The 15,320-nt window shown below is 36.0% G+C and overlaps 1 protein-coding gene across 8 annotated transcripts in view; it reads left to right on the top strand.

The window, feature by feature from the left end:
- Nucleotides 1-1,103: 1,103 nt before the first annotated feature.
- Nucleotides 1,104-15,320, top strand: part of LOC150092673 (liprin-alpha-1-like) — a 778,236-nt gene continuing 764,019 nt past the window's right edge. For all 8 annotated transcript variants that reach the window (XM_090414522.1, XM_090414524.1, XM_090414523.1 and 5 more), the window contains exon 1: nucleotides 1,104-1,829. In XM_090414522.1, the coding sequence (XP_090270648.1) occupies nucleotides 1,581-1,829 (249 nt within the window). In that variant the 5' untranslated portion in view covers nucleotides 1,104-1,580. The remainder of the gene's footprint in view (nucleotides 1,830-15,320) is intronic.

Here is a 15,320-nt window from a genome sequence, read left to right as displayed (position 1 = left end):
GAGAATAAATGCATTAAGAGGCTTGTTAATATGTTCTCTTGAATTGAGTCCTAGGAGTCCATGGAAGCATCGTGTAATAATAATAAAATGCTTTCTAAATCAAGAAATATTAGAGCATAACCTCTGTCACTATTGTCATCACTTTATTGTAAAATGTAATTGCCTTCTCCAAAACTTTCACTGTCACTTAAGCAACACAAATTGTTCCGTCAGCAGATAATGCCCCCCCCCCCCATCACGTTTTAGTACCACCTTTCACTTCTTTGGGAGTTTCCCTGTTGTTAGACTTTCATTAATCAAGCAAGTCAAGGGCACAGTTAATTCCCTAGCATACTTCTAAAATACTATAGGGTAGCCCAGGTGTCATGCAACAAATAGCTCGTCCAATCATTTTTCGTTTGTTGATCAGTTTTTTCAATATAGCACACTTGACATTACAAAATTTCTACTTTATCGCCTCATTTAAATGATATCTAGAGTAATTTAATTTCATTGTGTTTATGCGTGAATTACCTTCATCTAGGATAAATTCTGATTCGACTAAGTTTTTTTTTTTAGATTAAAAAAATCAGTTAATCCGAGAACGAATAAAAAAAAAAGCACGAATCAAATTATATACACGAAGCAATTATATTTATTTGAATTCTAAAGTTACACTTAATGCGTTTACTTCAAAAAATCTTCCGCTACAGAATCTGAGGAAATAACGATAACCTAATGAATCAGCATCCTGAATCTTGACCTCCTCAGCGTGATACTCGCAAGAATTATACAATTTACACATCAGTTAGACGATACTTCGCGATCATATACTACACGACATTACTCTCACGTATTCATTCAAGCACCCTCTGTCGCCTGATTTCATATACACTCTCGTTTCCACTCCTTTTCAGAAGCTTTAAATTAAATTCAGTTCAGTGAGGTCGACTTCATGAGAAATAGCAGATACAAATCGTCTTTCCCCAGAATCATAATGCATAATATATTGGTTACGTTGAATAACTAGCATGTTTATAATATTCATTCTAATTACCATCGAGAGTTGTATAATGCATTGTGGGAATGCCTTAGCAGCCTCAAACAAAAAATGGCACCCGGGTTCTGTAGAGGAGAGGGGATAGAGTGAGTATCTTTAATGGTATTCTATGTCTTGGAGAATATGATGTATACAGCGATTCTCTTTGTACATATTAATCATCTCGTGTATTGGACATACGTGAAATCTATATTTCTAGAGGCGAAATACACAGATATACGTATTCGTCATTCCTAATTCCATGTGCCCGACTGTACAGCAGAAGTTTAGGCATCTAATGGGAGAAACTATTGATATACCAGGAAATTTTGCGGAAGCCAAACTAGCATTTATTCTCACATTCGTGCTATGTTTACTGAATTTTCCAACTTTGATAATAATTTTGAGTGATATGTGCAGTGATATGACCAATGCAAGTTAACCAAATCTCATGCTCTGGAGTCTATCATAAGTGCTTCTTCTCCATTCAACAAATTGGAATCCACGTTTTTGAGAGTAGTTAAATTTTGGAAGGGAGTGAAATTGACACATTGTGATCAAGATGTGGAATATGATGTGTGATGTAATGCCTACCATTTCCGAAGATAGCATTAGCCAGAGGAGTGGCCAATTTTCTGGAGATGAAGCTAATTTCGAGCAACTCATGGTTAACATGTTGGATGAACGCGATAAATTGATGGAAACATTGCGGGAAACTCAAGAAACCTTGTCAGAAACCCAGTCGAAATTAGCCGAAGTTGAAAAGGAGAGGGATTCCTTGCAGCGGCAGCTGCAAGCCAATCTTCCACAGGTAAGATTTGCTTTCAATAAGGAGATAGATCTATTTATATTTTTACACGCATTTATTATTATTCCTGATACCTCCAAGGAGTCCAAAGACTCATCGCGGGAGGACACCTACAACTGTCTCAACCCCTACACCGAACCTCTACTACGAATCATCTCCATCAACGCCATTTGTTATAATAGTTATCATTATTATTGCGTTACTCGTGTTTTCCTCCCTCTTCCATTCTATAATTAATTATGGAATTCCCTTTAGTGATATTTAAATGCACATTTTTCTAGCGGCATATGCGGACACACTTATTACTCATTATTAAAAACCCTTATCATTAATTTCATTCTACTTATCACGTAGATTAACGTACACAGGCACTATTGTGATATCTCCCATAATTCATTGGAAGGATGCTACTACATGGCTCTAAAAGTTGGAAAGACTTGAATTCAAATCACGTCAAGAACACAAGGAGCTTTTTTTTCTTTCCTTTTTTCAAATGAGCAGTGCCTACTAGTCTTGGACAGGAATATTTAGTTTTTTTTTATTTATCCAGAAACCTGGAATTTTTTCCTCCCTCACAAAACATAAACTAGTCTAAGAATATCAAAGGTTGGTCAATTGGTAGAGCTTCTGCTACTAATGGCACATGCAAAAAGCTAAACAAGTTTGAGCGCGATTAGTAGTTGAAAGGGGATGAATCGTTTGATGCTATTGGCACACCCTCCCTCGAGTCTTTGGACTCCCTGGAGGTGTCAAATAATAATAATAATAATATACAATTGATTGACAAACATATTTAAGAATGCTTCACTTTCTAGGTAAATGTTTCCATATAATTTTTTACCAATTCAGAAAATTTATTATTTTCTCCTTTCCTATTAAGCACCCATCTCTGAGGCGGTGTGGTGGGAAACCCCCATTCACTTAGGACTCTTTGACCTGTTGTCTCCAGTACTATCAATTTCACCAGCGTATTATGTATGTGTAATGAAAATGCATATAACACAGGAAAAAAGATGACTATTTTGAATATTTAACATAGTGAAAATTAGTAAAATTCTCTATAGGTACAGCTAATTAAAAAATTACCTAGTTTATTAATTCTAGATATGAATCATGACATAAAAATGTAGAATAATTATAGATAAGAAGATTTTAGCATAATTATATGAGATTAAAGAAGGATGAAATAACATTTTCACTATATGAATGACAGCTGAAATCTGAGAGCTCAATATGGGTGTGTGAGTTGTTTGTTTTCCATTCTTCAGAAATAACTGATATATAACTACATATACTTTGGATTTGTTTTAATCTAATATTCCTGCAGACTCCTGGATCTGCTTCTTCAAGATTAAGTTAACAAAAAATATACTTAAAAATGCTAAATGTAAAAAAGTGATTTTCTTCATCATTGAAAATGTGCAACTTTGTTACACATTCTGTGTAAATATTGTGATACTTCAGTAAGATATTTTTCTTCACTGCAGTGACTTACAGTGTTTGTAAAGTTAATAAAGCTTTTGGTATGTTTTGAAATAGTATATTTTATTTATGTTCTCAAAATAGTAGGCTTTTCACAGTTTACTTTTAATATAGAACATGAGAATCTAAATGTTTATTATTTCCTATGCATATCAGGAAATGATAATGAAGAAGAGATACATATACAGGATAATTTGATAATAGTGCTTACCAAGGCAAGTACTGCTCATTGAAAAGGATTAAACAAGCATATAATTTCTTGGCAAGTTTAAATTAATTTGTAACCAAGTGAAAAAATTTTCTGCAATCTATCCCTAATCCAGAGAATTTTAATAAGGTGATACACCTTTTTACTTGTATATGGCAGATATATGACACATTTGATAGCATTTCATTATGTTTGTCTTTGGGCTTGATTCCAGGGAGTAGAGTGGTTCTGCATGGTGTTGGTTTTTGTCTGCCATTGAGTAGAGCTGCCAGTGTGAGTTAGAGTTTAATAATGACCCTTTTGGGTTACTTGCTGAGATTTAGAGTAATCTTGTAGATAACTCGGAGAGTTTTTGGTTTGTCTTTGGGCTTGCTTTCTTCCTGGGAAGTATAGTGGTTCTGCTTAGTGTTTTGTCTGTCACTGAGTTGAGTCACTGCTGAGTTTTGCCTTCCTGTCCTGGAATGATTCAATTCAGGTCAGGAGTAATATGTTCAATAGTGATCCTTTAGGATTTCTCAGTAAGATTTAAATTGATCTTGTAGATCACTCAGAGTTTTTAGAGAGGTCCCCCACACTTTAACAGTCCCTTAATAAAGGTTAAAAGTGGTCTGGGTAGTGGTCCTTCCCATAATGCATAGCATTATTCACAGGTTCAAAAGAATGTGTACTTTGCCATTGGGATACTAAGGCAATTGATGTAATGCCATTAGTCTATATACAAGTAGCCTTGTCTTGAAGATACTTCCTGCCCAAACTTTATTTGCTTACACTTGGATGAAGGATTAAGCAACAATATAATTCTTGGCAAGTTTAATTAATCTGTAACCAAGCAAAAAAAAAACTTTTCATACATTCTTGAATGCTAATATTATGTTGCTTTCTAATATCCTCTTTTTAATGATTCTGCCACAGATGCTATCAAATGTCTCTGAGCTATTATATTCTGTGATCTCTAGTCATCAATTAACTGTTTTATTTCCAACTCAGCTTTCAGATCCATAAGTTAAAATTGGTTTTAACAGTATTGTATACTCATAGTTTAGTGTTTGGGCAAACCTGATATTAATAGTAATAATTACTCGTAATTTGGCTAATTTTTCTCCTATTCCATATATTAAACAAGTGCCTCTCTATCATACACTAGCTTTGCTTCAATATTTTTTTTTGCTAAAACTTGTGCCTAAATAGCTGATATTTTACTTATTTTATGGGTTCTTAGTTGAGATTACATGTTGAGTTGATGTTTTCCATAGTCCTGCCTATTTTCTTAGGCTTGAATTTTTATTGATCCTCACTGATATTCACACCAAATTTGCTAGAGTAGCTAGCTATTCAGTTTAGTTTAAAAAAAATCCTGAGGATTTACTTAGGAGCACATCACTATTTGTACAAAATAAAGACATTAGGGTTTTAATGCCATGTTTTTAAATGATGTGATCCTTATAATTGATTATTAAAAGTGGAGATAGTATACACGACTTATACCCGATTTACATCAAACTATCTTCCCATACCTCCTTCAGTTCTAATTATAGGCATACAACTTGGTTATGTCCCATTTATACATATTTGTAGAGTTTTGAACAGTTTTTCCTCATTCCCCCCTCCATGCTTTTCCAATATATATAGCTGTGATTTTAACTGAATAGGGATTGTGAGGATTAGATGTTTTAAATTTAAAAATCTTACTGACAACCCCATCTGAGTCTGAATTCAGCTGTTTTTCTGTAGTAGTTTTTCCTTAGCTCTTCCTAAAGAATGTATACAGAGTCTTACTTGGACTGGACACTCATTAGAGAAATAATCAATAAGTCTCCTATTCAGTTTTATTTCCATTTTTATCGATTAGTTCTATAAGAAGCATTTATATAGTTATCCAGAATTTTTGATCTTCTGAATTATGCAGCATAGCTATTGTAAAATTTTTATATCTCCATATTTGTACATTTCTGGTCGAATATTGTCTACTCGTTACGTGTAGACAATACTGGATTTTGAGTTTCTGATAGCTCTTTTTGCCTCTAATTCCTCCACTGTTCTGTCACTGCTTATCTTATTCAGTAAATTTTAAATTATTTCTGACATCATGAATGTTCTTATCCTCAGTTATTGTCACCTTTTATCTCATGCCTTTTGCAGTATTCTCTTCATTTTCTGTTTCTAATGAAAAGGTTAATGTTTATCAAAGTGCCTCTGCTTTATGCATAATTATAATTATGTATCATTATAGTTTTATTATGAAATAAATTTACACATAAAAGGTTAAAAGTATCTAACCAAACACTTATATTTATGAGTTACGTTTTCATAATGAATAGAAACAATGACTTATCAAAGCACATTATTCAACTATGATATATAATAGTAATATATTACTATAATATAATACTAATATAATAATACCAAAACTATAATACTTTTAGGAAGCTTAGGAACAATTTGAAAACAACCATCGAAGAGGAAGGCTGGCTGTATATACAATACATAATGTAAATACACACACACACCGCACAGTTTCTCTCCTAATTCCTGCAGATAGGTTTAAATAGACTTTTAGTTTGAACAGAGGAGAGAAGCTTGTTTTCAGTTTTAGTTTTAATAAGTGCAAGGATTTTGTAATGTAGAGATATAATGCTGTGTACTGTATTGATAGAACTGTGATTCAGGAACTAGATGAGATTCATGATCTGGTAGTGATGGCTGACAATGGACTGAAGTTTAGAAGGCACATTGCAATTGTTGCAAAGATTGCATATTGCATTTCTGTTATGATAAAGGGTACACTGGCTTGTGGGGATAAGGATGTGGTTGTGTTACAGTATAACCCACAGGTCAGACCAAGCTTGGACTACTATACTTAGATTTGGTCATCTAACATTGTGATGCATCAATATTGGAGAAGCAAGTGACTAATCAGAATTCTGGAATGTTGGGCTTTGAAGAGAAAATATATAAAGGAATGTAAATTACAGAGTTGGGTGAAATTAGGAAAAGAGGTGATATGATAGAGACATTTAAGTTAGTGAGGGGATTTTATCGAGAAATGTAAAAGGAGTAGAAGATGAGAGAGGAAAAACAAGATGCCTTCCTGGAAATTGTATAAGGATATGGGGAAGAACAGTGTTATGAGTAGAGATTTTTTACATGGGGGAATTGCGGGTGAATGGAACACATTACCAGAAAGTGTTGTGAATATAGGGAGTGTTAAGGATTTTAAGGTACAATATGATAAATATGTTGGGCGAGAAAATCTCACGATGAGTCTGCTAACTCCATGGAGGTTGGTGTTAATAATAATATACAGAAATCTCCAAACACAGATTTGGAGATAACATGTCATTTTTGAATATTTTCCTACTTCTTCTCTTCCTAAAATTGATCACTTACCAACTTTTAGGCTTGTTTATGTATTAATCATCACTTTCTACTTGTTACAGTGAGAATAATCCTCAGTTCTCTCTCTCTCTCTCTCACACACACACTAGAGTTGAAAGAACCTATAGCACATCAGTGCCATGTGTAGGCTAGGACATGTGAGAGTTGGGAAAGATGTCTATAGAAATTTTTTTTAGAGTTAGAGATTGTACGTAACTATGTATTAAGGCCTAGGTGCTGGTACACTCATAATTAAATTTAATGGAATAAATATGAGGGTGGTCTGAAAGGCCCTCGGCCTCGACTATAGATGGCAACACTATTGGCAAGATTTTTTCTTTCCAAGTTGGTACATCTGTCATAAGCATCCATGTGAAATTGCAAGTCATTCTATCAAAGTAGTTTGTTTTATACAGCTGTCTGAAGCAAAAGTGTTGTCTGCATTCCTTGAAATGGATAAAATTGAGTATTGTATGGTTATAAAATTCTTTGTAAAAGAAGGTTTAATGCCAAAAGAAATTCATTTGAAGTTCATAAAAGTTTATTATTATTATTATTATCAACACCCGACCTCCATGGAGTCAGAGACTCATCGTGGGAGGTACTCATAAAATGCTCATCCAACAGTGTCTTAAACTGATTCGATGTCCACATCCACAACACACTCTGGCAATGCATTCCACTTACCAACCATCCTCCATGCAAAGAACCTGCTTCTCACTCCTTTGCTCACACTCTCTTTATACAGTTTCCAATAATGGCCTCTTGTTCTACTTCCCTCTCCAATTCTTTGAAAAATCTCTTCCATGTCTCCCTGACCAGTTTATATGTCTCAATCATATCCTCCCCTTATACAATGGAATCATAACCTCTATTTCTGCATGCCAGGTTTCTTCCTCCTATTCACGAGGCTCTGCAACTTACATTCCCTCAATCTGTCCTCGTACTCCACATTCCAAAGACCACTGACTACTTTTGTGAATCTTCTCTGTACCTTTTCCAACATATCCTCGTCACCATGAAAACCCAGCAACCAAATCTGTGCACAATAATCCATATGAGGCCTGATCAAGGCCTTATACAATGGAATCATAACTTTTCTGCATGTCAGGGTTCTCTGCATCATTGCCATTATTCGATGTCTTCACAACTTGTGCAATGTGGCCCCTGAATTTCAGGTCCTTATCCACCATCACACCTAGATCTCTCATCTCCTCTACTTCTGTTAAAGTTTCCCCACCAAGTGTATACTTGGCATCCCATCGTTGCTTGCCAAATCTCAAACCCTTACACTTGGTAACATTGAATGGGCACTCTTCTCCTTCGTTTTCGACAATTAAGAAATGGACTTTAAATGTGGCCATACCAGCCAGCCTTGAAGATGATCCACATGAAAGACGTCCAAAAAGTGTAACAACACTAGAAATCATTGATAAACTTGGCATCCCATCGTTGCTTGCCAAATCTCAAAACCTTACACTTGGCAACATTGAATGGGCACTCTTCTCCTTCGTTTTCGATAATTAAGAAATGGACTGCCGAGTTTAAATGTAGCCATACCAGCCTTGAAGATGATCCACATGAAAGACGTCCAAAAAGTGTAACAACACTAGAAATCGTTGATCAAGTGCACGATATGGTATTGGATGACCAGCGAGTCAAAGTGCATGAAATTGCTGAGACTATAGGCATATCAAAAGAACGTGTAGTATATATTTTGCATGAAGAATTGCATATGAAGCTTTGTGCAAGATGGGTGCTGCACATGTCACAACACATCAAAAATGCACTTGCATGAAAATCTCGGAACAGTACCTGCAGTGTTTTAACAAGAATAAAACTGATTTTGTGCATCGATTTATTATTGTGGATGAGACTTGGATTCGCCATTACACACCAGAATCCAAACAGCAGCCAAAACAGTGGACAGAAGCCGGTTGTTCAGCACCAAAGAAGACAAAGTGGGTTCCATCAGCCGGAAAGGTCATGGCATCGGTGTTTTTGGATGCTAAAGGCATTTTCTTTATTAATTATCTTGAAAAGGGCAAAACAATCACCATGGTATATTATTCCGATCTTTTAACCAGACTAGATAAAAAAATTTATGAGAAAAGACCTGGTTTGCAGAAGAAAAAAAAACATCTTTCATCAGTACAATGCATCTGCCTAGAAAGGGTTTTGGCAATGGGAAAATTAAGGGATCTGCACTATGAATTGTTGGAACATCCACCCTGTTCCCCAGCTTTGGCTCCCTCTGACTTCTGTCTCTTCCCAAAACTAAAACTTTTCCTCGTTGTGCTTTTTTCTTCGAATCAAGAGATGATTGCAGCTGTAGAGGGGTATTTTGCAGATCTTACTGAGAACCACTACAGGGATGTGATAATGGCACTGGAGCATTGCTGGAATAAATGTATTAGTCTTAAGGGAGATTATGTTGAAAAATAAAAATAATTTTGAAATTATAAATCGTTTTTTTCATTTTTAGGCCGAGAAATTTTCACACCACCCTCGTACAGCACAGAGAAATAATAGTTTTTTTAATTATTTATTTATTCCATTAAATTTTATTATGTGGGAGGTTGTAGGTGTTTGGAAACGTTTCATGAGAAAGACTGTTCTAGAGAAAGAGTTAGATGGAATAAAAGAAAAATGGGAAAAGCAAGTTAATGTGTTTACAGTGTGCTGAAAAGTAATGCTGCTGCTCTTTTTTAACATGTCCAACAAAAAAGTGAAGGGATGATGGTTGCCATTTCATTAGAGCTGTGACCATGCTTCAGAGTTCCTATCCAGTGCACAGTGCATCTTTGAGATAGAGGTTGAATGAGTATGAGGGAGGGATCATCAGTGAGCTGAATTGCTTTCCTGTGGACAGCATTCAATATTTTGGTAGGTTTTAGGTGTACTATCCAAAACATGTGAACAGTATTAAGAATGGGTGGATTGGGGATTTGTATAGAGTTAATAGTTGGGTGGGCAAAAAGTAGCACCTTTAGCAGAAAATAATGCTTAGTTTTTTAGAGGCTGAGGATGCTGTGGATGTTATTTATGTCAGGAGAGGATGGATGTGAATGTCAGTCCATGAAGAGAGAGATCTTGCTGATGATTTATTTATTGCTGAGGGTAAAGGAATGTAACCTGAGATTACATTCCTTTAAGATTTGAAGGATCATATGAAGATTTGCATTTAAAGCACTGGTTGTAGGTGATCTTGAAGCTTGCAATGTCTGTGCACTGCCTGCTTTATTTAATGAATAGAGTGCACCATTATTGGAGGAGATGTGGATAGCATTAGTTGTGATTGATAGTAGGTTTAGAAGAAAGAGGGTAATTGATAGAACAGAGTGCAGAGACACTTCAGCATTGATGGTGAAGCTTGAAGAGAGGGTCTAATCCACCATGACACATTGGAATAACTAGAGAGAAAGCTAGCTACCCACTTAAAGTGGGTACTAGGTACATTGAAGGATGGCAGTTTGATTTGCAAGCCTCGATGCCAAACATGATTATGTTTGGTATTGAGGCCTGAAAATGTCATCTGGGATTTTTATTATAAGCCATCTGTGGAAAGCTTTTTTTCAACTGCTGTTTCAATCTCCTGTTGGATCAGAGCTTGGAAAGTGGATGATGATTTGAGTAGAATGGGAAATGAGAACTTTCATACTGGTGAGGATAATTTCTATGACTTGCTCAGAGGAGGTGTTTGGGTTAGAAGACTGAAAGCTGTAATCTTATGGAAAAAGGAGCAGAAGTTCCAGATGTCATCCCACTTAGTACTTTTGTAAGAGAGGTGACCTCTTTGATATATCTGGAAGGAGAACTGGTTAAGAAGAGATCGAACATATTGAAAAAGTTGAGGGTAATCAGGAATTTGAGTCAATAATCTAAGAATTTGTGTTAGATTATTGTTTATAGCAAGAACTTCCTCATCACATCCAGCTTGATCTGTGATGTTGGAAAAGGGGAGTTAGTTGGAACTGTGGACATTAAGGTTACCTAGGAAGATGACTTAACTATTAAGGTATCTGGATTGCAGAAAAGAGAGAGGTCAGAATAATTTTTGGGATATGAAGAGCAGTAAAGATAAATGTTATTGTGACAAGGAAACCTTAAGCCAGAGGAGATCAAAAGCAAGAGATTCTAAATTAGGTATTCTTTGGCAGGATCGTTGGATCTCATAAAGGCATAGGTGCCATCCTTATGGCAAAGGGAATCGTGAAATGTATTTGAACATTGAAGGTGAATTGTGGTTGATGCAGCTGCAATTTGGGTAGCTGCAGTCTTGCTGTCAAGAGAAACAGCTCTGGTCTAGATGTCTGTAAGTGATGTGTCATTTATACTTTGCCATTTATGCTATGAATGCTGAAGTGAATGTTAATTTAATTTTTTTTTTTAGTGATTTTGGCTTCTTCTGTATATTTTATTTTTAAAATTTATATTTGAGAAAGGTTTGTTTTTATGCACAGTGATACTCATTGTTTGTTGTATGTTTCATTATCGATTGTAAATTCAGTGAGAGGATAAAGTGGGGATATGCAGTGAGATCCTCTTCAACATAGTACCCATATAGAGTGATCAGTCTCCTTGCAATAACATGGCCACAACAGTGCCTACCACTACTTGGACTCCCTTTCTATGCACAATCTGGCAGAGTATTTGCCAGCTGACTGGCAAATCTCTTGACCCCAATCACTGACAGATTCAGGCCTGTGTATCTGGTGGCTGGCCTGTGACACTGTTTTACAGTTTTGCCTACAACATTGAAGGTGTTCTGGGTTTCTGAGTATGTTTAGCATGCTCTTGAATGATATCACAGACACAGGGGACCGAAACCAGAACACTTGCTCTGGATGCCAAACATGGCATTTGTTATCTCATGTCTCACTGAGCTAGGTGGTTACACTGGGAAATGACTGTCATCTACCACCTAGTGGGTCAATTTGGCATTTCCTTCATCTAGGAAGATATATCCTTTTGTTCTGGATTCTGGATTTTGGGTATCTAGTGAGTATTCTCACTGGATATACCCAAAAGTTCCTTTTGTGGAAACAGGCCAAACCATGAAAAGGTGAGGGTTGACTTGACAGGGATTTACAGCCTGCTTGTAAACATTGTTTTGTAAGTTTATAACTGTGATTATCATTCATGTTAGTATTTTTGGAAGCAGATGACAATAAGTATCATATAATAAGTACTAAGTTTTAATCATTTTTTTCAGTATTTTGCCAAATTCAGATTGGTCACCAGGAGAACTATACACAAGTATAAAGCTGTGTGCATGCAGGCACAGTTTTTGTAAGAAAGACTGGGTGTTCTGGGATACAGATTGGAGGATAAGTCTCCCAAATATGTGGTAGTTGCATGCATCCAAATTGGATAAGGTTGGGAGTAATACTTCATTGCACAGATCAGTTCATAACTTTAATTTTGGTTGCATGAAACAGCCATATAATTTTGGAAGCTTTATATTCATGCATCCAGTCTCCACTGGTCCAGAACATTCAGTCATGTTTATTAGATGGCTTCATTTAAGAATGAGGGCTTTGCTTCTTAACCCACATCTGCTATGCATGTATGTGCATATATGTATACTAGTATATTGTCATTCCTTGATACTACCAGTTTGATTTTGGCAAAACATTGGGAATAGGTTTTTTTTTTTTTTTTTACAAATTATAGACGATATCATCTTGCCAGCATGTTAGCTGAATGGAGAGTATATCCACTTGACAACCAACAAGCTGCAGATTTGAGTGTGGCCTGAATGTTTGTGCATCACCTGTTGTGAGACCACTGTTCTGCTTATTAGAGATCTGAAGCAGTTTGAAAAAGAATTTGGTCTGAAACAGAGGTCTGATCCTTAGCTCCTATTGTACTATTTGTATGACAGGCTCACAGCCTTTTATGGTTGGAATTCATGTTTCAAAAATATGCCTCTAAAAATAGATGACCTACAAACACTGGCTAGGTGTTATTATTCTCACTTTATGGGTATATATTATATGCTTTTTATACTTACCCCTATATTGATATAGCCAGCTTTCCTTTCCATTGATTATTTTAAAATTGAAGTTTCCTGATAGTATCATATTTTGTAACATCGCCATTGCTGAATAATGCACATTATATCATGTGTTGTAATTTCCATTCTTGATTCATATGATGATCCATTTGCTTTCTGTTCACTTTGAAGCTGTAATGGTTAGCCAAATGGAGAGTATATTCACTCTCCATCCAATATGTTGTGGATTCAAATTCCACTGTAGTTGAATGTTTGTGCAAGTCGCATCTTTGTTGATTTAAATGATTACACCTTAGTTATTATTTATTACAAAATTCTTGATTAAATATTTTATTTAACATAGTTTGTCTGTTAATTATGTTAGCATTAATGATCATAGTTTTATTATGTTCAGAATGCATGTAGATTAATGTTAAATTATACATTTCTAATTAACAAAAAAAAGTTTTTTCATTAGTGCTCAGTTAGATTATTTTGCATTTGACCAGTTAGTGTTCAGACTGTTGCATTTTATCCAGAGTATGACTAATAAAGCTGTAGATATGATCTGTGAACACTTACTCTGGAAATATTCTGGAGTTCACACTCCAGGATATTTCCTCTATATAGTAGATCCCAATCAGGATTCATTTCCAATTCATACATCTGTAATTTATTCCATCCAGTGGCAGCTCGTGGCTTGAAATCATGGGGGTGCTGCAACTTTCAAAATATACATACACACTCTAACTACAGTGTATACGTGTTTGGATAAAATATCAAAATTATGGTAAAAATTAAAAAAAAAAAAAAATGAAACATGAAAAAATATTGTTTATTATCGATAAAATTATACAGTTTGGTATAATTCAAAATTACTTAAAAATAAAATATATTCTTGTTTTGTTTCATGAAAAAATATTGTTTATTATCAATAAAATTATACAGTTTAGTATAATTCAAAATTACTTAAAAATAAAATCCATTCCTTTAATTGTAATTAAAGGAATGGATTTACAATTTTTGGACATTACAATTAACTCCTTTAATTGTAATGTCGAAATAGTTAAAGAGACAGAGTAAACACGATAAGCACTATGAACACTCTACTACTGGTGCAAACTGCATATAGACAACAGTGGAACTGCGCGACGGACAGTGGCACATTACATTAATAGCTCGCATCTCACTATGATGTGCATATGCTTGCGCACGTAGCAATATGACACTGTGGTAAATACAGTGCTGCTAGCGTCCTTTGCCCTCCTAAGTGCTACAAGATGAATTTTTATTATCTGCTTGGTTAGCCTAGTGGCTTTTGCACTTCGCAACCATGTGACTGGGGAAGGAGTGTCCCAGGTTTGATTCCCATCGAAGACGTGAGGAATTTGAGGATCTTCTTCCGCCATAGCCAAGTTAGCCAGTCTTGGGCACAGGCAGTAGGGTTTTTTCTGCTAGTTTATCTGGTGTTTTTCATCCCACAAGCAGGCAAACCGGCCCCGTGAACATATGCTACTACAGTCAAAAATATATTCCCCCCAGCGGCAGGCTAGGCAACAGGTCGGTTGGGAGTGGTACTAACAAAAAGTCACATCTAAGTAACACGTAGACCCTGCATAGGAAGTGGGAATAACGCGCAGTGAAAGAAGAAGAAGTTGATGATAAAATTAAATATTACAACAAATATAAAGAAATTAATAAATATATTTTATATATTGAGAAAAATTGGGAGTGCTGCAGTGCCCATGCACGAGCCGCCCCTGATTCCGTCCATCATTAAGTTCATTGGGCATTGTCAGATGCTGTATGGTCACTCTGCTCCTAGGTGATGTGTGATACCAGTCCTTGCCAGGTGGGCCTGTATGCTTTTCTGGTGAGTTCAGCTCTCTGGAGACGAGTAACTGCAGACACACCATCTGCCCATCTCATTGAGGGTCTACCACTTCCTCTTTTTCCAGGGATGTGACTTTTTATTACTGTTTTAAGGAATCCTCCTTCCATTCTTTCAATGTGTTCCAAAGTATTTCAGCTTACTTCTGTCTGCACCCTTGATGATGAACAGCCTATTTTTCTACCTACTGCAGGGTGAAGGCCTCTCCCATTGAGGGAGGTTTTGGGTCTACTACTCCCATGGTGACCCAGTCCATATTGGGAGAGTGTATCTATACTTGGGTGAAAGACAATCACAAACATCCATGCCTACGTGGGATTCGAACCCTCAGCCTCTTGGCTGGAGAGTGGATATGTTAACTACTCGGCCAGCCAGGCTGGCTGCACCCTTAAAGTTCTACTGATTCTTTCTAACACCCATCCATTTGTCTGCCTTTCAGTATACATGATCCTCAACAGCCTCCTGTAATACCATATCTCAAGAGCAGCTATCCTTTTCTGTGAGACTTCTTTAGGTTTTATGTTTCACATCCATAAGTTG

This window comes from Typopeltis vanoorti, chromosome 25 (assembly GCF_054136105.1).
Source record: "Typopeltis vanoorti isolate ZY-2024b chromosome 25, IOZ_Tvanoo_1.0, whole genome shotgun sequence".
Taxonomy (NCBI): Eukaryota; Metazoa; Arthropoda; class Arachnida; order Uropygi; family Thelyphonidae; genus Typopeltis; species Typopeltis vanoorti.
This window is presented reverse-complemented; position numbering and strand designations above follow the sequence as displayed.